General features: G+C 56.4%; 4 protein-coding genes across 6 annotated transcripts in view; 2 read left to right on the forward strand and 2 right to left on the reverse strand.

Moving 5' to 3' along the window:
- Nucleotides 1-6807, forward strand: part of SULT2B1 (sulfotransferase family 2B member 1) — a 41871-nt gene extending 35064 nt beyond the window's left edge. For all 3 annotated transcript variants that reach the window (XM_037516904.2, XM_037516905.2, XM_037516906.2), the window contains exons 4-7: nucleotides 544-670; nucleotides 1784-1878; nucleotides 4877-5057; nucleotides 6594-6807. In XM_037516904.2, coding sequence (XP_037372801.1) covers nucleotides 544-670; nucleotides 1784-1878; nucleotides 4877-5057; nucleotides 6594-6787 — 597 coding nt within the window. In that variant the 3' untranslated portion in view covers nucleotides 6788-6807. The remainder of the gene's footprint in view (nucleotides 1-543; nucleotides 671-1783; nucleotides 1879-4876; nucleotides 5058-6593) is intronic.
- Nucleotides 6808-6935: 128 nt separating this feature from the next.
- Nucleotides 6936-15914, reverse strand: FAM83E (family with sequence similarity 83 member E). The gene is given in 6 exon segments (XM_037516903.2): nucleotides 6936-7873; nucleotides 9488-9784; nucleotides 9787-9934; nucleotides 13609-13733; nucleotides 14068-14235; nucleotides 15435-15914. Coding segments are annotated over 6 exon segments (1482 nt in total). The 3' UTR covers nucleotides 6936-7609.
- Nucleotides 11161-12200, forward strand: SPACA4 (sperm acrosome associated 4). The gene has a single exon (XM_037516908.2). The coding sequence runs from the start codon at nucleotides 11479-11481 to the stop codon at nucleotides 11854-11856; it is 378 nt and encodes a 125-aa protein (XP_037372805.1). The 5' UTR covers nucleotides 11161-11478; the 3' UTR covers nucleotides 11857-12200.
- A 2017-nt stretch (nucleotides 15915-17931) lies between the features above and the next one.
- RPL18 (ribosomal protein L18) lies at nucleotides 17932-21654 on the reverse strand. The gene is made up of 7 exons (XM_037516916.2): nucleotides 21595-21654; nucleotides 20305-20391; nucleotides 19807-19914; nucleotides 19260-19358; nucleotides 18697-18820; nucleotides 18421-18490; nucleotides 17932-18048 (listed from the first exon to the last, which is right to left on the reverse strand). The coding sequence occupies exons 1-7, from the start codon at nucleotides 21595-21597 to the stop codon at nucleotides 17973-17975; spliced, it is 567 nt and encodes a 188-aa protein (XP_037372813.1). The 5' UTR covers nucleotides 21598-21654; the 3' UTR covers nucleotides 17932-17972.
- Nucleotides 21655-21705: the final 51 nt, after the last annotated feature.

Below are 21705 nucleotides of genomic sequence, written 5' to 3' on the forward strand. Positions count from 1 at the left end.
GATGATTAACTGGGGCCGTGAACGCCGGGTCCAGGAGCTGGGACTCCATCCTGAGGCACCGGAGAACCAAGGATGGAATGATCAGCTCTGGGTCTATACCCTTTGGGGACCTGTGCAGGTTGGGCGGCCAGGGAGGAGGCTGCAGCAAAGGTCCAGCAGGAGGAGACAAGGCTGGAACCTCAACTGTGGGACTAGGAAGGAAGGGCTGGTTTCTCTTCTCTCTGCATCAGTAACCTCACCTGATCTCTCCCATCCTGAACCCCATGTCTCTCTTCTGCCATTGATTCCCTAACTGTCCCTCCACCTGGTCCAGAAACACTCCCTCCCTCCTCCTAGAATGTGGTTAGCTGGAGCTCTCTCCATCCTCCGGGATGAGGTGAACTGATCTGCACTTCCATTACGGGGAAGTCCCTTGAGAAGTCTACCCTCAGTCCTTCCTGCTGCAGGATCAGAAAAGAGGGGATTCAAGGGCACATAACCTCAGGAGCTGGGGGTCCTGCCCTTGTCTGATACCTTATTCCCTTCTGCAACATCCACACGCAGGTGATCTACGTGGCCCGGGACCCCCGGGATGTGTTGGTCTCATTTTATCATTATTCCAAGATCTCTGGGCATTTGAAGGACCCTGGCACGCCTGACCAGTTCCTGCAGCGCTTCCTCAAAGGCAAAGGTGAGGAGTGGGGAAGTAAGTGGGGGCGGGGGCTCCTAGAGGACTCAGATGGGACCAGGGATGGGGGGGGGGGCGGATGAGGGGGGGAGGGGCGAGGCAGCTGACAGGGCATTGTCAGGCAATGGAGACAGAGCGATGCAGAGAAGCAGAGAGTGAGAGACCAGGGAAAGGCCAGGACACGGACAGAAATAGACAGTGAGGGATGCAGAAACGGGGAGAGACAGATACGGAGAAGGAACCAGAGTGTGGTGAGAGACACAGAGTAAACGAGGGACAGAGAAAAGGAAACAGAGACAAAAATAGAGTCAGAAAGACACAGTTAAAGACTGAGAAAGAAATGCAGTAAGGCCTCACTTAGCGGCATCGAAAGGCTTTCGAAAACTGTGACTTTAAGTGAAAGGACGTGTAAGGAAACCAGGTCCTGGAGTAACATGGTTTTGTTAAAGGCTGGCAGGCAGGCAGGCGTTTTCTTCTTCTCATCAGTGTTATAAGGAAATGATGTTGGATTCAACGGTGGTATTCTACACCTGCCGTAAAGCGGCAGGCACGGAGAACACAATGCAGAGAGGGACAGACACAGGGAATGAGAAACAGAGAGAGACAGGGAATAGGAGCCATGGAGACAGGGAGACAGAGCATGAAAGGTACTGGCAGGGGTCTCTTTTTAGGCACAGAGACAGAGGGTGAGAGACACAGAGACAGGGAGTCAGAGACACAGAGCCAGAAGAAGAATGACAGAGCTGGAGATACTGAGAATGAGAGCCACAGAGACAGAGAGATACAGGTGGAGAAGCACAAAGAAAGAGAGAGATATAATCAGGGAGAGACAGAGAGAGGCAGAAGGAGACATAAAAAGAGTGAAAGGCATAGAGACAGGATAAGAGACAGAGATACAAAGAATAAGCGGGCACAGAGACAAAGAGAGAATGAGACACAGAGAACGAGAAAGACACAGAAACAGAGAGATGGCATGAGAGAGATACAGGGAGATAGGGGGACACTGGGGGCGTAAGGGGAGGTGTCCCACCAGGGGGGGCCAGGCCTGGGGTGTAGGTGGGGGTAGCTAGCCCTTCTGAGGCCCAGCCCTCACCATGTCTGGCCCTCTGCCCGCAGTGCCATTCGGTTCCTGGTTCGACCACATTAAGGGCTGGATTCAGATGCAGGGCAAAGAGAACTTTCTGTTCATCACTTACGAGGAGCTTAAGCAGGTGACTCCCACTTCACTTCGCCCGCTGTCTCTCCATCACCCTGCCTGCTCACACCCTGCTCTTCCCTCCCCATCTGGCCACCCCGCAACCCAGCAAACCAGGTTCTCAACAGAACAGATGTTGAGGCCTGAGCAGCAGATGGACCAAAGAAGAAACGATAAAAGCAGAGCACAGCTGGTGCAAAAAGTCAACGAGGAAGGGGGAAGAGAAAGGGAGAACAAGGAATGTATGTGGGGGCAAATTTCAGTGGGGTGGTCAGAGAGGAGGCCCCCAGGAGAAAGTAATGCTGAAGCAAAGACCTGAAGGTGAGAGAAAACCACACGGGATGTCTGGCAGAGAGGATCCCCAGTGGCGGGAACAGCCTGTGCAAAGGCCCTGCGGTGAGAACGTATTCATTGTGCTTCAAGGAGAGCCCAGAGCTAGCACCTATGGGTAGAAATGAGAAATGAGGGTAGGGAAGAAGCATGAGCCACAGGGAGTGGCTGGAATTTTCTCTGAGTAGGTGGGAGCCCTGAGTGGGCTCAGAGGCGGGGAGGCGGTAAAATCAATGAGAGCCTGTGAAACAATGAGCGTCCATGACAGTCATGAACAGAAAGGCAGGGGAAGCTGTGGCAGGAAACAGCCTTGGTGGTAGATGGAGACCCAATATGGACCTCACCAGATGTCCCAGGGGAAGGGAGGCATCTTGGAGAGAGACAGCTTCAAGATGGGGCAATCCGGGAAGGCTCCCTGGAAGAAGGGGCCTTGAGAAGGCCTCTGGCTTTAACTGGCTACAAGAGAAGCCCAGGTTTCTAGATGGAAAAATCCACAGGGAACATGCCCAGCTATTCTAGGTTCTTAAGGAAGATCTGTTCCGGGAGGCAGGGAACTCGGCAAACCCCAATACAGTTCCCTTCACAAAGACCTGTGCGCATCTCCCATTTTCTGTATTCCTTTCTGTCAGTCCTCGTGGAAAGAGCCTGGATTTTGGTGTCCAAAGAAAGCAGTTAGCATCCTCTTCAAGTCTGAGTCCCAGATGACAAATCCTAAAATTGGCTTCTAGGGTGGCTGCCAGGCTACCTGGCATTGGCGTGTTGCAACCATCTGACAGTGTGTAAAGTGAGCAATCCACTTTGAAGCCAGGGTCTATCTGGTTAGAATCATGCGTCACTTCACGACGGGGATGTGTCCTGAGAGATGAGTCCTGGGGTGATCTGGTGCGGTGCCAACGTCATGGAGGGGACTTGCTAGGTGGGACTTGGTGGGACCGTCTGCTGCTCACCTTGACTGGATGGAGGCATGTGGGGGCCGCCTCATCTACGTGGTCTGTCCTTGACCCAAACAGCATTAAGCAAGGCATGGCTATAAGGGCAAGAATAACAAAGGTTCCCAGAAGCACGACAAGCCAGGCACCCAAGGGTGCCCACGTATTATCTTACTTAATCCACACAAAGTACCCACGGTGAGCTACACATTAGATTGAACCACAGGAAATGGTTGATATTTGACCAGTTTTGAACTACAAAAAAATGGTAATTTTATATGGTTTGCTCCCCATATTGTTATGGCCCCCATTTTAGAGAGGAAGGAGATGGGAGGTTATAGTCCCAGGAGAGTGAGGACTTGCCTGACGCACAGCGCTTCACTCTCACTCAGGCCCCATAGTGGGCTCCCCCCCACACACACACACTGATAAATTTCTTTAGATGGAAAGATCCAGAAAAGTTTCCGGCCTCCCACCCCCCCCTTCTTTTCAGCCCAGCTTTATCCTCCAAACCCAAAACTGGGCCAGGCAGCCTGACAGAGCTTCTAGGCTGCCCCTGGGTGTGAGGAACTGCTAACATGTTCAAATTTCTGGGACACGTCAGTGGTTCAAAAGAATAAAGGAGTAGAGAGTTATGAAACCAGGATGACCTGGAAAATTGGGACCGTGAGGTTGGGGCAGCTGAAGAGAAGGCTGGTTCTGTCAGGGGAGGCGGGCTTTGGGGATATCAGGGGCTGAGCTCCTTCCTGGCTGTGTGACCCTGGGCAGGTGTCTTCCCCTCTCTGGGCCTCTGTTAACCAATTAGCACAATGCCGTCTCTCCGCAAGCCTTTTAGTAGGGCTGACACGATATATGTGGGAGGGAGGGCTTGGGCCAGAGCTTGGCACACAGTAAGCACTCAATCCACAGTCACATGACCTATCATTGTAATGAGGGAGGTTTGCCAGGTAGAGAAGGGTAATCAAGGCCCGCAGGGAGGGGAGGGCAGGGCATGGGGCCCTAAAGGGGAGAGATTGGGGGGAGGGAGCGAGGGAAGAGAGAGCAGACCATACCAGTTCTTGAAAGCCAGGCCTGGGAGCTGGGACTCCTGCCCTGGGGTACTGGGGAGCCACAGCAGGGATGGGAGATTCCAGACACTGTCAGCTCTGAGTATAGGAGAAGGGCTGCAGGGTGAGACAGATGGGAGGCAGGGAAGCCATGAGGAGGCAGGGGAGGAGGCAGGGGAGGAGGCAGGTGCAAGAGCCCAGGAGGGAGAAGTGCAGGTCGGACCAGCACCAGGGCTATACAGACAAAAGGGGTGGGGGGTCAGGGATAGACAGGCAGGATGATGGACAGGGGTGTGAGGGGCCAGGGAGGGAAGGAAGCCAGGTGGGAATCTGGGTCTGGGACCTGGGAGACGACCTGGCTGATGCTCTTTTGACCCTGCAGGGGGGGTGATTCTACCTATAATGCCTATGGACTGTCCCCTGCTGTGACCTCTGACCTAACCCTGTCCCTTCCCTCCCACCTGCAGAACTCTCCAAAAATCCAAATTGCAAAACCCTCAGAAGTCATAATCTAAGCCTTTGACTTAGAGGTTGGGGAAACTGAGACAAAGGGGCAGTCACCCAGATAGCTCTGGGTTGGGACTCAGACATCCAAACTTTCGGTCTGATGCTCCTTTCTCAAAGGGTCCCCTCCCCCACTGACCACTCTCCCCACTGACCCCTTCCCCCACTGACCCCTCCCCCCACTGACCCCCTCCCCTGCTCCCAGGATCTCCCCGGCTGCTTGAAGCGCATCTGCCAGTTCCTGGACCGGCCGCTGGATGAGGAGGCCCTGGGCTCTGTCATAGCCCATTCGACCTTCGAGGCCATGAAGGCCAACAAGATGTCCAACTACACACTGCTGCCCACGAGCCTGCTGGACCACAGCCAGGGAAAGTTCCTCCGGAAAGGTGCGGGGGTTCTGGGATTCAAAGCTCCACTAGTTCACTGCCTGGCTGTGTGGCTTAGGCAAGTTACTTAACCTCTCTGGGCCTCAGTTTCCCCAGCTGTCACATGGCGGTGCTCTGCATAGAAGCCTTCCCAGGGTCACTGTGGACCCGGGATGGGCCCCACACAAGGGCTGGCTCCCAGCAGCTGCTGGGGTGTCCCTACCCACCCAGCCTTCCCACTCCTGGCCAGAGACCTACACAGACACACCTATGTACCTCTTCGAACCACTAGGAGACTGTTTAGAATCTCTGAGATTCCTTCCTAGCATTCCTGTTCACCGCAGAAATATGTCTGGTGAAACAAAACGCCTTCGTTTCCTGAAACAAAATACCAACTTAGTGGCTTGCAACGGTGCACATTTTATTTTCCTATGGTGCTAGAGGTTGGAAGGCCCACGTCGGCCTCACTGGGCTCAAATCACTGTAGAAGGAGCATGTTCCTTCTGGAGGCTCTAAGGGAGAATCCATCTCCTGCCTTTTGGGTTTGCAGACCCGCCCGCATTCCTTGGCTCAATGCAGGGTGGCCTCTGACTCTGACCCCCGCCCATTCCCAAGCCTGCTCTTATAAGGACAGTTGTGATTGAATTGGGTCCACCAAGATCATTTTCCCACCTTAAGATCCATAATCACAACTGCAAGCACATTCACGGCAAAGTCTTTGCCATGAATGCTCACGTATTCATAGGTCCAAAGGAATTAGGAATGTGCACATCTTGGGGGAGGGGATGTCATTGTTCAACCTCCCACAGGGTGATCTTCCTAAGGGAGTGACGTGTGCCCTTGTGAAAATAAAAAGGATCGGGATCCAAATGATACAGGCCCCAGGATCTCAGGAAAAGGGTGGTGTCCCAGGCTGGTGCCCAAGATGAGATAAGAAACAAGAGGCTGGGGGGTGGGGGGGATGGAAAACTGAAGCTGCAGGCCTGGGCGGAATCCAGGCCAGCCCCCCAGTCCTCCACACGCCCATATGGGGACGAGCAGTGTCGCGCCCCCAGCCTGCCAGCCTGCTCACCTGCTCTGAGGGTTTACGAGCTAGTGATCCCTGGGCAAGCCTTGAGGAAGGCCTGGCACCCGTTCCCAATGTCGGAGCCATGATGGAGGTGGTACAGGGTGCCCAGAGCACAGGGGGTGCTGCCTCAAGAGCTTCGGGACAGGTGGCAGAAGTGGCACTGCGGCTGTCCAGGCTGTGGCTGAATGCTGGGGGGGAGACGGATGGTCTCAGGAGATTTAAGGGGCTAATCCCAGGAAGGTTGAGAAGTCAGCTGAAGGGGCTGGAGCACGCTGGGAACCCAAGAGGCAAGAATGGTGCCCATGGTCTGGCCAGGTGAGTTGTGGGTGAGTCCGTCAATCACTCTAAGAGGTAAAGGAGAGGGGGCAGCGAAGGCCTAAGGGCAGCAGGTGGCAAGAGGGTGTCTAGACGCTGAGGGCAGGAAGACCATGCTGGAAGCTCCTCTCTCACATACGCCAGCCAACCCTGCCGCTCTCCCTTCCCTGCAGGGGTCTGTGGTGACTGGAAGAACCACTTCACGGTGGCGCAGAGCGAAGCCTTCGACCGAGTCTACCGCGAGCAGATGCGGGGGCTGCCGCCCTTCCCCTGGGACGAGGCCTCTGAGGACACCAGCCCGGAACCCGAGGCCAGCCCCAGCCCCAGCCCCAGCCCAGGACAGGCCTTAGAGTCCCCCCAGCCGTGACCCTGATAATAAACGCTTCTCTCCAGCCCACTCCTTGATGCGCCGCGTGGGTGGGGGCGCCGCGGCCAGCTGCAGGGTCGGGAGAGGACGGGCGTGGCGCCCCCGCAGGCGGCGGCGGAGGCCTGGACCGCACCCCTGGCGTCTCGAGGGCGAGGTCGGCTTCCCCATCCGGCTCGCCGAGGGGGTCGGTGACTCAGAAGCCCTGCCCAGAGGCAAAGGTGCTGCTGGGAGGCCAGCACGGGGCACCTGGCTCCCCCATGCCAGGAGGGCTGTGCCCCAACTCCTGGGTTCTTGGGGAGGGTAGCCTGGGGGGTCCTGGACCCCTGAGTGTCCTGTGGCTTTAGGCTGTGGAAAGCAAGTTGCTGGCATGAAGCTGCTTAATTCTGAGCAGAAGTAACAACAGATCACCCAACTGGGCTCTCTGTGGCCCTGAGCACGTCCCCCCACATTTCCAGTCCCTCATTATTCAGCCCTCCCAACATGTTCGGGGTCTCTCTCTGGCCAAGCTCAGTTTACCCACAGCTCCCCAGCATGTGGGTGCAGAAGTCTCCCCTTTTGTCTGAAGGACTCCCCATATATACTCCCAGCAGAGGTCCACTCAGCCAGGTGGGCCAGCAGAAAAGCTTTGAGCAGGCTTGACCAAGATGGGCCCTGCTCCTCGCAGTACCCTGAGGTCTGCAGTGGATTGTCCCAAGTTCTAGGTCAAGTAGGGAAAATCCCTTGTTTCCCCCCACCCTGAGTTCAGAAACCTTGGCCAAGGCACAAGAGCAAGGTAGGGAGCTTCGCACTTGGGTTATCCTGGAATCCTCACTGGGGGGCTGGTCAAGGTTGCCCCCTAGGTCCTGCCCGAGGTGTCCAGTCCAGATGCTGAATGCCCCTGGGTTCTGAGCGCTGGAACACAGCATCTTCCCCAAACCTCCTTCGGGTGGACGGCAGATAGAGGCGGCGGCCGGTAGGTGTCAGGGGGTGCAGGCCGCCCCAGGACAGTGGACGGGAGTCGGCCTCACCCCAGGGGCCCCCTCCAGTGCCCCGTTGCCTCATCAAGGCCTTGGCTGGGGTGTCCTTGGAGCCCCAGGACTTCTTGAGCTGCAGAGGGAAAGAAAGAGAGGTGACTGAGACTCCCAGGGGGCTGGGTCAAGGGGAGAAAGGAGGTGAAGGAGTGAGGCAGGAAACTCTGAGGGAAGGAACCCCCAGAACGACAGAGGGGGTAAGGCGCCATCTTGCTTCTGCAGCTTTGCAGTTGAGGAGAACAAGAAGGAGCCAGAAGGTGTCTGGGGGGAGCAAATATTTGCCAAGGGAAGGGATGATGGAGGAGGGCAGCTGGGGACTGGGCGGAGGTGAGAACCTTGCTCCGGCCCCACCTATCTCCTCTCCCCTGGTGGACTGGGGCTGAGGAAGACAATGCCTGGGACAAATCTCCCTCACCACCCCCTTCCCCCAGAGTGGCCTCCAGCTTCCACATGGTAGATGGGGAAACTGGGGCTAAGTGGGGGCACAGCTTCCAGAGGGCCTGACAGGCTTGCCTGCCTCCCAATAAAACCATCTGTTTCTCTTACCAGCCTCTGTGCTTACACTTTCAATAACCTGCTTCATAGCCGAGGACACAGGCCAGGGAACTGGGCAGGCACTGCTGGCAGAGATCCCCCTGAGCACCCCTAACCACACCACATCCCCAAAACTGGAATACAGGCCATCAACAAGCAGAGTATTTAAAAGCCCCTCCTAGGAGACAGGTCTGAGTGCTAATTCCTGCCCAGTGCCTCCATTTTCCCATCTGTAAAATGGGTGGGTGGAGAGCTGTAGCAACACCCTGGGCTGGGGGCAAAAGTTGGATTTCTGGGGGCCTCGCTGGTGGCACAGGGGTTAAATTCTCAGCACTATCAAGCTATTGCTAGCCACTGCTGCATGAGTTCAATGCCCACCCAGGGAGCTGACCCACATGGCGCAGCAGACATGTCCTGTCTTGCCCACTGCTCCCCTCAGCAGTGTCAATCTGCCTGTTCTGCTCCCCACTCTGTCTCTGGTGAATCCTCTCACCCCCCATATCTCTGGCCTACACCCCAGTTCTTGTATGCATAAATAAATAATTTTTTTTTTTTTTTTAAGTTGGATTTTGCTACCTCTGTAAAAGCACTTCATATAGGGCCTGGCACGTGGCAAGGTGCCTGCAAAAGATCACTGTTCAACCTTGGGCAAGTTACTTAACCTCTCTGAGCCTGGGCCTTCCCATCTGTGCAAAGGAGCGTGGTAAAAGGATTGCCTCACGGACCTGGGGTGCTGGGGATGCAGTGACAAAAAAGAAATTCCATGTGGGAAGGATGTAATCATGGCTTGATCCTGTGTCCTTCCTTCTTACTGATTTTGTTTGCAACAAAACTGGGCACAGGAAAATTACTCAGCCCATGTCCTCATAATAATGCATTAGAGGAGAGTCCCTGGCCCCTGGGCATTCACTGAAGCTATGGTGTGTCAGGATGCACCCCAGAGCCCTGGGAACTCTGCCCCAGCCCCCCACACAGTAGGGGTACAGGAAATGGATGACGCAATTAGCTGCTTCGCTTTCCCCACCCCCAGGGGCTGGGCACACACAGAAAACACTTCCTGCTCTGGGAATCTCGGATTCCAGGCCCTCAGGCCAGCTCCCTGCCCTCTCTGGGCCTTCACAGCCTTCTGCTCTCCTGACCAGCCACCGGGTCTCACCTCATTGTTGTCACCATCACTGGAGCCCGACCCCTGGGACAGGCGGCTCAGGTCCCACAGGGATCGGCTGGGCCGGGCAGGGGGACCGCTGGTGGTCCGGGTACGCTGCACATTCCTCAGGATGTCACTGAGCGCGGGGCATGGGGTGGCCCGAGTCTCCTGCCTGTTCCCCTCCACTCTGCAGGCGGCCAAGCGCTGGGCCAGTGAGGTGTCAGGCAGTGGTGGTGGCGACACAGGGGCCACAGAGCGGCGGTGGACCACGCGGTGTGGGCTGTGGGCCAGCCGCAGCCCCCCAGGGTGCCGACGAAGGGGCCTGGGGTCGGCGCCGGAGGAAGTGGCCGGGAGGCCGCGTACAGTGCCCGGAACTCATGACTGAAAGCGTCAGCGATCTCCCCAGTCAGCAGGGTGACCAGGCCGCGGTGTAGGCGGGAGTCGCTCCAGGTGAAACTGGGGACACAGAGTGAGGGGTCAGGACCTCTGTGCAGCCCCAGGGGCCTGGCCGGGCCCCAACCTGGCCCCAGCACAGGCTGCATGACCTCAGGCAAGTCCTACCTCCTCTCCAACCTCAACATCCCTCTTGTAGACTGGAAAGGAAGACGAACCCACCCCAAGGGTGGCTGCAAGCACACCCCGAGTGAAAATATTTAAATTGTCACCTGGAATCAGACTTGAATTTAAACCTGGGCTTTCTTAAAGATTTTTTTGCACAAAAAGAAAACAAAAACAATCTGGACTCTGCCCCACCCTCAACAGGGAACGCCTCCATGCCTCAGCATCCCCCTCTGGAAAGAGACAGGGTTAGCTTTCTGACACCCATGGGAACTATTTCTAAAATGTAGCTGCAGGCCTCCCCGGTGGCGCAGCAGTTGAGCACTGGATTGCGAAGCTGCCCGCAGCCTCTGCAGCGCCGGTTCGATCCCCGGCTGCCGGGCGAGTGTCCCACATGGCACGCAGACCTCTCCTGCTGCCCGCTGCTCCCCTCAGCAGTGTACTTCAGTCCTTTTGCCTGTTCTGTTCCCCGCTCTGGCTCTGGTGAATTCTGTCACAGTCCAATGCTTCTGACTGTACCCAGTGCTTGTATTAATAAATAAATAAACCTTTAAAAAAAATAAAAATAAAATGTAGCTGCTTCCTATCACAACCTCCATCTATTAAGCACTTGCTGTGTGTCAGACTCTGGGCATGCCTCAGTTTACTTATCTGCAACACCGAGCCAAAGTATAAAGGTAAGAGAACATGTCCAGCACCTGCCTGGTGCCCAGCACATGACCTTCCTGTTCCTATTATCACCACAGGTGTTCCCTAAGTTCTCTGCATACAGCAGGGGGTCAGTACATGCGCCCTATGAATTACCTGGACCTGGGCTCTACTGACAATGAGAGGTAGCCTGGACCCATCACTTTCCCCGTGTGAGCCTCAGTTTGCTCATCTGAAAAATGGGATCACTGAGGCTGTCCACTCCCTTTTGGTGCAGCCCCCCACACCAGCAGAAGGGATACCGAGTTCTCGCACAGGAGGGCGAGGGGAGTATCCTGACCCTGGTGGGGTGGCAGTGCCCTGGCTCCCCCACAGATTGGCGGGCCAGGCTGCCCCTCACTCAGATTGTGACACCCCCTCCCCCCACCTATGACCTCAGCCCTAGAGTGGCCAGTGGGAATCCTGAGGGGGTTCTGTGAGGTCACCCCATTCCACTCCACAGAGACACTCTGGCAGCAGCCGCTGGCTCTTGTTCATCCCCGGGGAAGTGTCTGAGAGCTGAGGACGCCAAAGCTGTGGTCACAACAGAGCTCCTGAAAGGGACACGGAGTGCTGGGAACTGAGGTAGCACTGTCCACCCTAGCTGTACCACTGTCCACCCCAGGAGCTGACTCTGGGAGAGCTGAGGACCGGGGACAAAAGTCTCGACAGTGCAAAGCGCATCATTCGGCAGTCCGGGGAGGCCCAGGAAGCCCACGGCCTGGCTGGGGCATCATCACCGCCGCCAGGCCACCATGGTCCTCGGCTGGCTGCTGCTTCTGGTGATGGCTGTGCCCTGGGGTGCCACAGGAGCCAAGGACTGCCTCTTCTGTGAGTTGACTGACTCCATGAACTGCCCTGGCGTCCGCATGCGCTGCGGCGATGATGAGGAGTGCTTCATCGGCCACGGGGTGGCCCCGGGCGCCGGGACCGTCACCAGCAAGGGCTGTGTGCAGTCCACCAAGTGTGGCCGCGAGGAGCCCGTCCACTACATGGGCGTCACCTACAGCCTCACCAGCACCTGCTGTTACACCCACATGTGTAATGGGGCCGCCAGCCCCACGGGCAGCGGGAGAGCGTGGGGCCACGCCATCCTGGTGCTGGATGCGCTGCTGCTCCGGTATTTGCTGTGACCCACTCAGAGTGCAGGGCCCGGGATCGGGCTCCGCGGCTCCCTTGCGTGCCCCCCGCCTCCACCCCTCCCTCCCTATTAAATGGCCAGAGGCCCCAGACAACCTCTTGTGGCCCTGATGTCATCCATTCTGGGGCTGTCTACCAGAAGCCCGCCCCAGGGCTCGGCCACACTTGCCCAGGCCCAGGGGTGCCACGGCCGGTGGATGCGACGGCCCTACTCTGTTTCATTAGTTCTAAGACGCAACACTTTCTCACTTTGATCAGGACGCTTCTTGTCATCTGTGGCACCTTAGGGTCCATGAAATATGATTTAAAAAAAATTACTAATAAACGAGAACTGATGTTGATGAAGTATTTCTTATATTCCGTGCCAGGCCCCCAGATCCATGAATGCTCAAGCAGAGCTAGGAAGGTAGGTTCTCTCAGAAACATTCTAGTCTCGGCATGCCAAAATGTGGCCCCCAGAGCAGCAGCATAGACATCCCACAAAAACTGGCTGGAAATGCAGCCCCAGCCTGGCTGACGAATGGGGCTTGGGGCCCCTAAGTCTGTGTTAACCAGTCCTCCAGTTTCCTGACATGACTCAGGTTGAAGATCACTAGTCCATACCCAGGGTTGTCAACTGGGAACTCTGGCCCCCAGGGGGCATCTGGCAATGGCAGGAAAATTTTTAGGTGGTTCTAAGTAAGGATGGGGCACGCTCCAGACGGCCCTATGGGGTAGAGGCCATCCAACATCCAGCATTGCAGAGCCCCCCACAATACAGAATGCCCCATCTCTAAATGTGAGCTGTACCACTGTCCAGAAATCTTTTGCCCTAGAGGCACGAACCATATCATCCCATCTGGCAGAGGCCCAGAGAGGTGAAGTTAGTTGTCTAAAATCACACAGCTTATATCTGGCAGAGCTGGGATTAGAATCCAGGCTGTCTGGTCCCAGAATCTGCATGCTACCCCAACCCCCAACCCAGATGTGGGACTCTTTAAGGTGGGTGCTGTCATTCTTTGCACTGAGGGGAAACTGAGGTTTGGGGCGCCAGAGGCACTTCCCAGAGTCACAGAGTGAAAAGTTGACTCTGGGAGAGGGGGGCATCTCACACTGATGAATGATAGACTCTTGGAGAGCTGTGATTGTCACAAAGCAGAGCTGGGTCCTCCTGGATCGAAACTCTCCCACACAAACTGTAGCCCCAGTTTTCCAGATGCGGAAATACACAGTCAAAAAGGTGAGAACTCGGGGCCTCCCCTGTGGTGCAGCGGTTGAGCACTGGGTTGCGAAGCTGCCCACACCCTCTACAGCGCCAGTTCGATCCCCGGCCACCGGGAGAGGGTCCCATATGGCGCGCAGACCTCTCCTGCCACCCGCTGCTCCCCTCAGCAGTGTATTTCATCAGTCTGTCTGTTCTGCTCCCCGCTCTGGCTCTGGTGAATCCTCTCACCCTCCTGCGCTTCTGACTATTCCCAGTGCTTATATAAATAAATAAATAAATCTTTAAAAAAAAAAAAAAAAAAAAAAGGTGAGAACTCACCCCAGACCACTAATGAAGCCCCTTGCAGGGCCAGAGTTGGCATCAGGCTCCCACCCCAACCCCTTATCATCAGAGGAAGCCACCTCTTCTGAGAAGGCTGTGTTGACCCATTTTACAGATGAGGAGAGACAGACCCGGAGCGAGGAGGCCAAGTGCCTGGACACGAGGGAGATGTGGGGATGGGACACGGCAGGGTAAGAGGATGAGGTAGGCCGGGGGTTACCTGTAGGATCCCGAGATGACTCTGTCTCCATCCAGCAGCACAAACTTCTCCCGCACGCTGCCACTCACCTGGCGGCACCGGCGGCTCTGGAAACTGCAGCCCCGCACCACGCGGATATCCAGGTTCTGGGGGGACACGCCCCACCCAGCTCAGGCCCACCCCACAGATCTCTGCTCAGTGCCAGGGGCTCAGCGCTCCAATGGGCTGGTTCTACCTGGACTCCATGGGAGCATGTGTCTCTGCAACCCCCCACTATCAGGTCTCAGGAGTCTCCTGGGGGTGCCCCTAACTCAGAGTGCCTCCAGGGAAGGTCCAAGCCTACTTCCCCCAACATTGTGCATGTCAGATCTCAGGGGGCTCTCTCAGCTGCATTTGCCCCAGTGATTCAGGATCCCAGAGGGTCTGCCTCTGCTACCCCAGTGCCAGGGAAATCAGGGGTCTCTCCACCCAGGCCCTTACCTCAGTGGCCCAGGGGTTCACCCCCAGCTGCTGGGCCAGTGTCAGGAAGGCAGGCAGCTTCAGGCGGTCCAGGAGCAGATAGACGGGCACCCAGCGGCGAGTGGCGGCATCCACCAGGTCCAAAAGCAGGTCTGGGTCAGTGAAGATGTCCATGACCACTGCCACCAGCTGCGCGTGGGGAGAGGGGCCATGGTGGTGCTGGGGCATGGGGGTACCCCCAGGGTGGAGACGTGGGTGAGGGGCTTTGGGGCTTGGAGTTTAAACACCTGGCCTCTGTGGTTTTTCAGAAGGGTTGAGGGGACTCCCCGCCACCAGACACACACTGCTACTCAGCCAGCAGCTCCTGAAGAGACAAGCCCTTCCTGAAAGTCCTGCCTCCGGCTGCTGGGAACGTGTCATCATTTGTCCACAGTGGGGACTGGTGTCCTGAGCTGTGGCCCTGGGTCAGTGGGTGGATGTTCTTGCCCAGCTCTGTGGGTGCCGGGGGTGCCTGGGGTGGGAAGGCTGACCTAGGCCACCAGCCAGAGCTAGGGGGTGCTACGGCAGAAAATGTAGCAGTGGCCAACTCACGGGTCAGACGGGTTTGCTTCAAGTCCCTGCCCAGACACTTACAAGTGAGAGACTTAACCCCCCTCTTCTCATTTCCCCACCTCTAGAGGGCATTCCACGTCCCTGCTTCACTGGGCCCTCATGAGGATGACGTGCATTAACCATTAAAGCACTTGGCAAGGAAGCCGGCAGGCACAAAAATAAAGAGGTTGTCCAGGCAGCCCGAGAAATACAAGCATTCATGGTCTCGCTCACGGGTGGGTTGAAGAGAAAACAAGCCAACGGATGATCAAAATACAACGAAACCTCTGGACTGTGGTGCCAGGGTGGGGGTGGGGGTGTCACTAGGGAAGTGGGAAAGAGAGCGGGTAAACCGGGGGGCGGGGAAGTGTTCTTATAGTAAATGTGACACGTGTCCTAGATTTTCCAATAAAACCCTCAGGAGTCCTAATTTTAAAACTTCACCAAAAAATGGGGTGTCCAAGGGGCTGCAAGGGAAATGTCTAGGCCTGGGTGGGTGGGTGGGGATGGAGATGCTCTCTTGGTGGGTGGGGCCAGGGGGGGATATGCAATGATGACTGAGTCCAGTGGGCATAGGTGCCTGAGGTCTTGGGGAGCGGGTGGAGAGCCCCAGCCTAATAGGATGGGAGGTATGGATGTCAGGGTTCCAGGGATGTGAGTCTGGGGGTCAGATAGGGGTGTGGGTTTGCAAGCCCTTGGAGGGCATGGGTGACAAAGCCCGGGTCCTGGGGTATGGCGGCTGGCACATGGGGCTGTCCCAGTCCAGGGAATGGACACCAAGTGCCCGAGGTCCCCACCTTGTGGGCAGCGTGGATTTCCTGACGCACCAGGTCCTTGAGGGGTGGATGGCCCTCGCCGGGGGGCTGTGTGAACAGCTGTGCTCGGGTGATCCCCTTCCAGGCAGAATCGTCTGGCCAGCCCAGCCGCAGCATGGGCACCGTTTCGTCTGACTGTCCAGGCCAGTAAGTCAGGCTGTCCAAGTCCCCCTCGGTGGAGGTGGTCCTGGCTCCCTCGGCTGCCCTGCTGGGCTCCTGCTTAGTTGTTGCCCAGTCTTCAGCTGCCACTGCCAGGTCATGGAGCTCCTCGCTGCTCAGGAAGGGCCGCAGCCCCTCACGCTGCATGCACGCCTGGAAGGCCTCTGTGCCATCGCTCAGCAGCGCCTCCAGGGCCAGCCGCTGGCCCTCGGAATACAGGCAGCTGGGGCTGCCCTCACTCAGGGGCAGCTCCCTGGTCCTCGACTCCATTCCTTCCAGCGCCGCCAGCTGGGAGGCTGCCATTGGGCAGCTCAGCAGGGAGGACGAGGCTGGGTGTTGAGGTTTTGACTACGGGGCTCTTCTGACAGGCACTCTATGCAGTCCCACAAGACTTCCAGGACAGCCTAAGAAAGCCCTTCACTGTCCTTGACAGCAACCTCAGGGTAAGATTGCCCAAATGACTGTCCGCTTGGGCCAGCAGTCAGCTGGCCTCCAGTCACCCCGGGGTCTCTGTCTGATAGGCCCGGTGTGGGGGTCAGGTAGACCCTCGGACACAGCCCCCCACTATGTGGCCCATTAGCAGTTCATCTTGCCTTCACCATGCTGGCCATCACAAGGCCCCAAGTGAGTTTGGACTGCTTCCCAAGGGGCCAGACTTAGCAGCCCCCTATCCCAGCCAAAGATCCAGCCAACTCCCTGACCAACCCTAGGCCATAGGCGGTCTGCCTATCTCTGCCACCCAAACGTCTGTACTGAAAGGCAGAGTGGGCTGCCCGTCTACCCCTGTCCCATAGGACAGCTGACTGACCCTTCCCTTCGAAAATCTGGCAGAGGGGCTGATTCCCAGTGACACCCTGCGCATCTGACCAGCAGTGAGCACCTGGTGCCCTCCTGGTCACCACTTCTCTGGCTCGCCCACACTTACAGGTAGCCCATGTAGGCACCTACCCTATTGATCTGCTGGCTCAGCTTTCGAAGAATGTCCCCATTTCTCTGAGCCTTGGCATCCCCCGCCACCCCACCAGCCAGGACTCTGTTCCTGGGGCTTCAGAGCTGCTTAAGCTACAGCTGAGGGTAGGGAGCAAAATAGGGGTTTTCATACTGAGAGAACAGACCCATGATTTCAGCAGCCCTGTAGTTTGAGACCCAACTGACTAGCCACTGTCCTTCAGACTGGCTGCCCCTCCTGTCTTCCCTGCCACTGAGTTGTCTCGGGCTATCCCGATGCAGGTCAGGATATCTGCCCCAGTCCCACTAGCTCATGCAAGTTGGCTGTCCAACTCTAACTGGACAAGGACCACACACACCTAGTCCATCTCCCTCCCAAGCTGCCCCTTTTGAGACTCCTGGCCCAGCCTCTGGTCTTTGGACTCCTCAACACTGCAAACCAGCAGCCAGCCCCTCCTCTCCAGCCCCCCACCCTGGGGGCTCCCTGCCTCCAGATCACAGCTCCAAGCCCTGCAGAGAAGGGAGAGGAGTAAAACCAAGGTTCCCTCTTCCTCCCTGGGTCCCAGCTCCCCAATGCATTGGGGTGTCCATACCTGTTCCTGCCTTTTCAGAAGATGGTTAGACCAGGGGGGTCTGTTGACCCTCCTTTGTTTCTGCACCTCTTCTTCCGCCTCTCCTCATTCATCAGGCTTCAGCCTGGGATCCGGGAAACCCAGCCCCTTGTGTAAACAGAGGTAGGCGGTCTGCCCATCTCTGCCACCCAAACGTCCGTACTGAAAGGCAGAATGGGCTGCCCGTCTAACTCCGTCCCATAGCACATCCAGCTGACCTCTCTTCGAGTATCTGGCAGAGGGACTGATTCCCAGTGACACCCTCAGCAGAAGAGGTAGGGCCCTCTTCTGGAGGTCTGGGACTTGGGTCCTGGAAGGTCCCAGCTACAGGAGCACTCACCTCACCGATCTCTCACCCAGGTACGGTGGCCCACCAGACTACCTTCCCGGTTCCAGGTAAGCGCCTCACCCTGTTCCCATGCACCTCCTCCTTGCACCTCTCTTGATCCCTGCCCAGACCCGACTGCGCCTTACCTGGCGCCAGGGAACTTGGGTCCTTTAAGAGGGGCGGGTGTGGCTAACCGCCGAAGCAGGTGCTGAAACACCTGACACGGGTACTTGGGAAGGGGGCGGGACTTTGGGCCTAGGCTACATGGGCCCGACACGCGCCGCGACCGCCAGAGGGCGCTCGCGCGGCAACACCGCCACCCGCCATAAAGGCTTCTCCGCGCAGGGCTCCAGGGAGCTGGTGGCTGCCAAACCCTATTTGGCCTCACCCGCAGGCGCCAACACCTCCCTCACCCAAATAATACACAGGCAGCCAGCATCCAAAATCTTTTTAATATCAAAGCAGGATCCAGGGTTAGTTTTTGTAGCCGCGGCTGGCCCGCCGTCCTCTGGCACGCTCGAACTTCCGGCCTTTGGAGCGCACGTAGGGCCTGTGGGGAGAGGAGACGTGAGTGCCCCGCTAGAAAGCCCGGGCACCGGAGAGACTCAAAACAGCAATGTTCACTGGAACAAACAGCAGCACAGGTGACGGCAGGAGGGGTCCACAAGGGATCCACCAGATCCCACCTGGAGATGCTGCCCCCACCCCATCTAAAGACCCGGATGCAGGATGTACTGAGACCTCAACAACTCCAGCATAGCTTTCAGCTGCCTCTTGAAGAGAAAGGTGAGGAGAGGAGGCGGGGAGTTATAGGGAGGTGCTGGGTTGGAGGGATGTGAAAAAGACCCTGGAGCATGGCGACCCAAGGCCTGCAGGGTGGGGTGCAGGCAGTCAGGGCAGGGGCAGGGCTGGTTATACTTACTTGGTGTGGCTGTGCGGGGTGCCTGGGGCCTTGCCGAAATGCCTGTACACCTCTCGGCCCTTTCGAGGACCTGGGAAAAAAAGGAGGGGATGAGGTGGGGCCCAGAACCTACACCACCTCAGATGTCACCCTCCAGGGTTGCAGTTTGGTAGGGGGAGATCACTGGCCTTCCAGGGAGGGAAGATAAAGGTGTCACTGCTCACACTGGCCAGGCAAGACCCCCTCCCCCAGTCCTCATCTGGGTCCTAGACAGGGAAGCCACTGGGCATTACTCACCAGACAGCAGGACGGTGCCACAGCCCTTGGGGGAGTCCAGGGCCAGCTGGTCAAAGGTGAGGATCTTGCCCCCAGCCTTGAGGATGCGGCTGCGAGCACGGCTTGTCACCCGCAGTGCGCACACCTGAACATGGAACAGGAAGGGGGTGTCAGAAACCCCTGAATAACCCCACAGGAGCTGCTGGGTCTTACAGCCCAATGCGCTAGCCCAGCCCGATGACCCAACAGCACCAATAAAAGGAGAGCCTGCCCAATGGACAACAGCTCTCCCCACTTGACCTCTAGGAGCTCCTAAGAGGGCAACAGCCAAAGTTATTTCGAGTAAGAAAACCGAGGCAAGGAGATATCCAGCACTGAGTCCAGAAGCGATACTGTGGCAGAGAAATCTATACTTGAACTAGGCCAAGCGACAACTGTCAACAGGGCTTCAGAAGGGTACTACCCAGGGGCAGCCCCGTCTCTCATGACAATGGCAGTCCCCCCCCCCCAAATCTCCTGTACCCTGAATCACCAAGACTGACAGCACCACAGCAGACAAGGTTTGAGCCAACCACTGCATTCACCTTCAGTTTGGGCACCTCCTGGATGCGCACATCATCTGTTATAGTTCCTACAACCACGGCTGTCTTGCCTTCCCGGCCAGGAAGCTTCATCTTCCGGATCTTTGGGGGAGGAGAAATGGATGTACTATGAAGAAGCCCTTCCTGGTGTTAAATCCAAAGCCACTGCACCAGCAGTCCTCCTGCCCAAGGACCAGGAGAGTTTGTGCCCGTGCCACACCCCACACTGGCATAAGCACAATCTCAGCTCTAGCCTGGAAGAGCTCCAGATGAGAGGCTACACGCAGACTATCATACACCCTGCCAGGTTATATGGCTCGAAGTCTCAGATATCTCTCATAAAGCCGCTACAGCCACCCCAACTCACAATGAGGAGGCAACATACTCCAAGAGGCCAATGGCAGCTGAAAACCCAGTTATTCCTTTTTAGTGGGCGTATCAGAGCTCTGCGCTCCCCCAGCCCCCGCTGACAGCCAGACTGCCCCCATAGAGCTCTAAGCCTGCCATTCCCCCAGGTCTGCTCAGCTGTGTTCCCAAGCACCAGCCTCACCATACGGGAAAGGGACAAAGGCGGCCGGTTGGTTCGACTCATGAACAATCTCTTCAGCACGACCTGGTTGAAGGTGGAGTTGGTCCGTCTGGCCAGAAACCTGTATAGCTGGAGAAAGGCAAGGAAGAATGAGAGCCTGGGGCAGCCCACACTTTTTTTTCCAACGAAGGAGCAGACAAATTGTTAAGGTATCGGGGTTGCTCTACAACAAAATGACAGTTCAGTCTGGCAGCAGTTTCTATGGTTCTCTTTCCTCCCACTGAGTCCCTGGCAGAGAACTGGCCCAGGTTCCTTTGGGGCAGGGACCCAGAAAACTACTCCCCCCTCATCCTGATCCAGAGACTGAAAACACTGAACCTCCAGAAATTCCTGGATAGAGTCAGAGATGTGAGCCTGCCCTGCAGGCCTCTGGTACCAACACCACAATGGAGGTTTACAAGTTACCATCCCAGGGCAGTCCAGGGATCCCTGTCCAGGGATCTCGGGTCCCAGTCTCACCTTGACCAACAGCCTCAAGTAGATATCCTGGCTCTTGGGCTCCTTGCGTCGAACCTTTCGGTCCTTATTGTGGCGAATGTCGACTCCCTGGGGTGGGGTGGGGGGTGGTGGTGAAGGGAGAGACCATGCACAGAACAGATTTTGGTAGCTCATTCACAATAACACCCTCAATTGTTACTTATCTCTGAGACAAAAGCTATAGGGCCCAGCTCTGGAGAGACAACAAATCCCAGACCCGCCACTGGGAAACCCCTGGGAAACACACTTAAATGCTCTGGGTCTCAAAGAACTCCTCTGTTTAAAAAAGGGGTGGATGCAAAGCCTTCAAAACATGACACACAGCACCCTGAGAGATGTCAACAGTTGTTAACACAAAATCTCTAGTTATTGAAGTCCCCAGAACTTGTTCCCACGCATGGAACGTGATCAAAACCAAAGGCAGGCTCATAATAACAAAATGAACCTTTATTTATAACTTTGTACAGAACCCATCTTAACACGACCTTTCAAGCATTAGCTCCTGAATTCAACGAACTTTTCTGGTAGTTTCTCACCTTAGAGCTAAGAAAACAGAGAGAAGCCCACGACTTCCAGTGCACTCCCCCCTTCTTTTTTGACTACTAAAACTTTTTAAGACTATGTTATTATTATCTGCAAAAAAGCTCCTTAGATATTAAGAGCTCCCATTTATTCAACACTTAATGTATGGCAAGAAATCTGGGGCGAGCACTTATGACTTACGTCTTCCCCAAACTCAATGAGCAGAGTAATTACTGTATCCCCAATGAATAGAAGGAACTGAAGCACAGATCAGGGAAAGTAAGGTCTACCACAGGGTGGCCAGGGAGCTGGGACGTGAATGAAGGCCTTCCTAACTGCTAAAGCGGGCACTGGACGCTCGACATCCTCCAGAACACAGCTTCCCCAAGAGGAGTGACAGGTCTCAAGAAGCAGCGAGAGACGTTAAGAGAAGCTTGGGGCCAGGGTCCGAATCCTGGCTCCACCATTTCCTGATATTGTCAGCCCGATCATGTCATTCAGCCTTCTTGCACCTCAATGTGTTTATCTATTTAATGGAGCTATATAATACAGCGGTGTGTGAAGGATCGGAGGCTGATTATGACTGACCATTCTGCTCTTGGGATTCCTCTAATAGCACACCCTCAAGGAGGGGATCGCCTCCTTCGGACACCCCCCGGAACCCCTGCCTCCCTCTGGCACTCCCCCAGCGCAAGATCGCGGCGGATGGCGGTAGATGATCGAGCTCAGAAGACAGCAAGGCGCGCTCACCATGATGGCGTCTCCTGCTCGGCCAGGTCCGGAAAGAGAGAACAGAGTGAGAGTGGGCGGGGAAAGCCGTCAGTGAGTGGCGCCTGCGTGACGTCACAAGCGCGCGACCCG

This window comes from Talpa occidentalis, unplaced genomic scaffold (assembly GCF_014898055.3).
Source record: "Talpa occidentalis isolate TD23 unplaced genomic scaffold, MPIMG_talOcc4v2.1 talOcc4.17, whole genome shotgun sequence".
Lineage (NCBI taxonomy): Eukaryota > Metazoa > Chordata > Mammalia > Eulipotyphla > Talpidae > Talpa > Talpa occidentalis.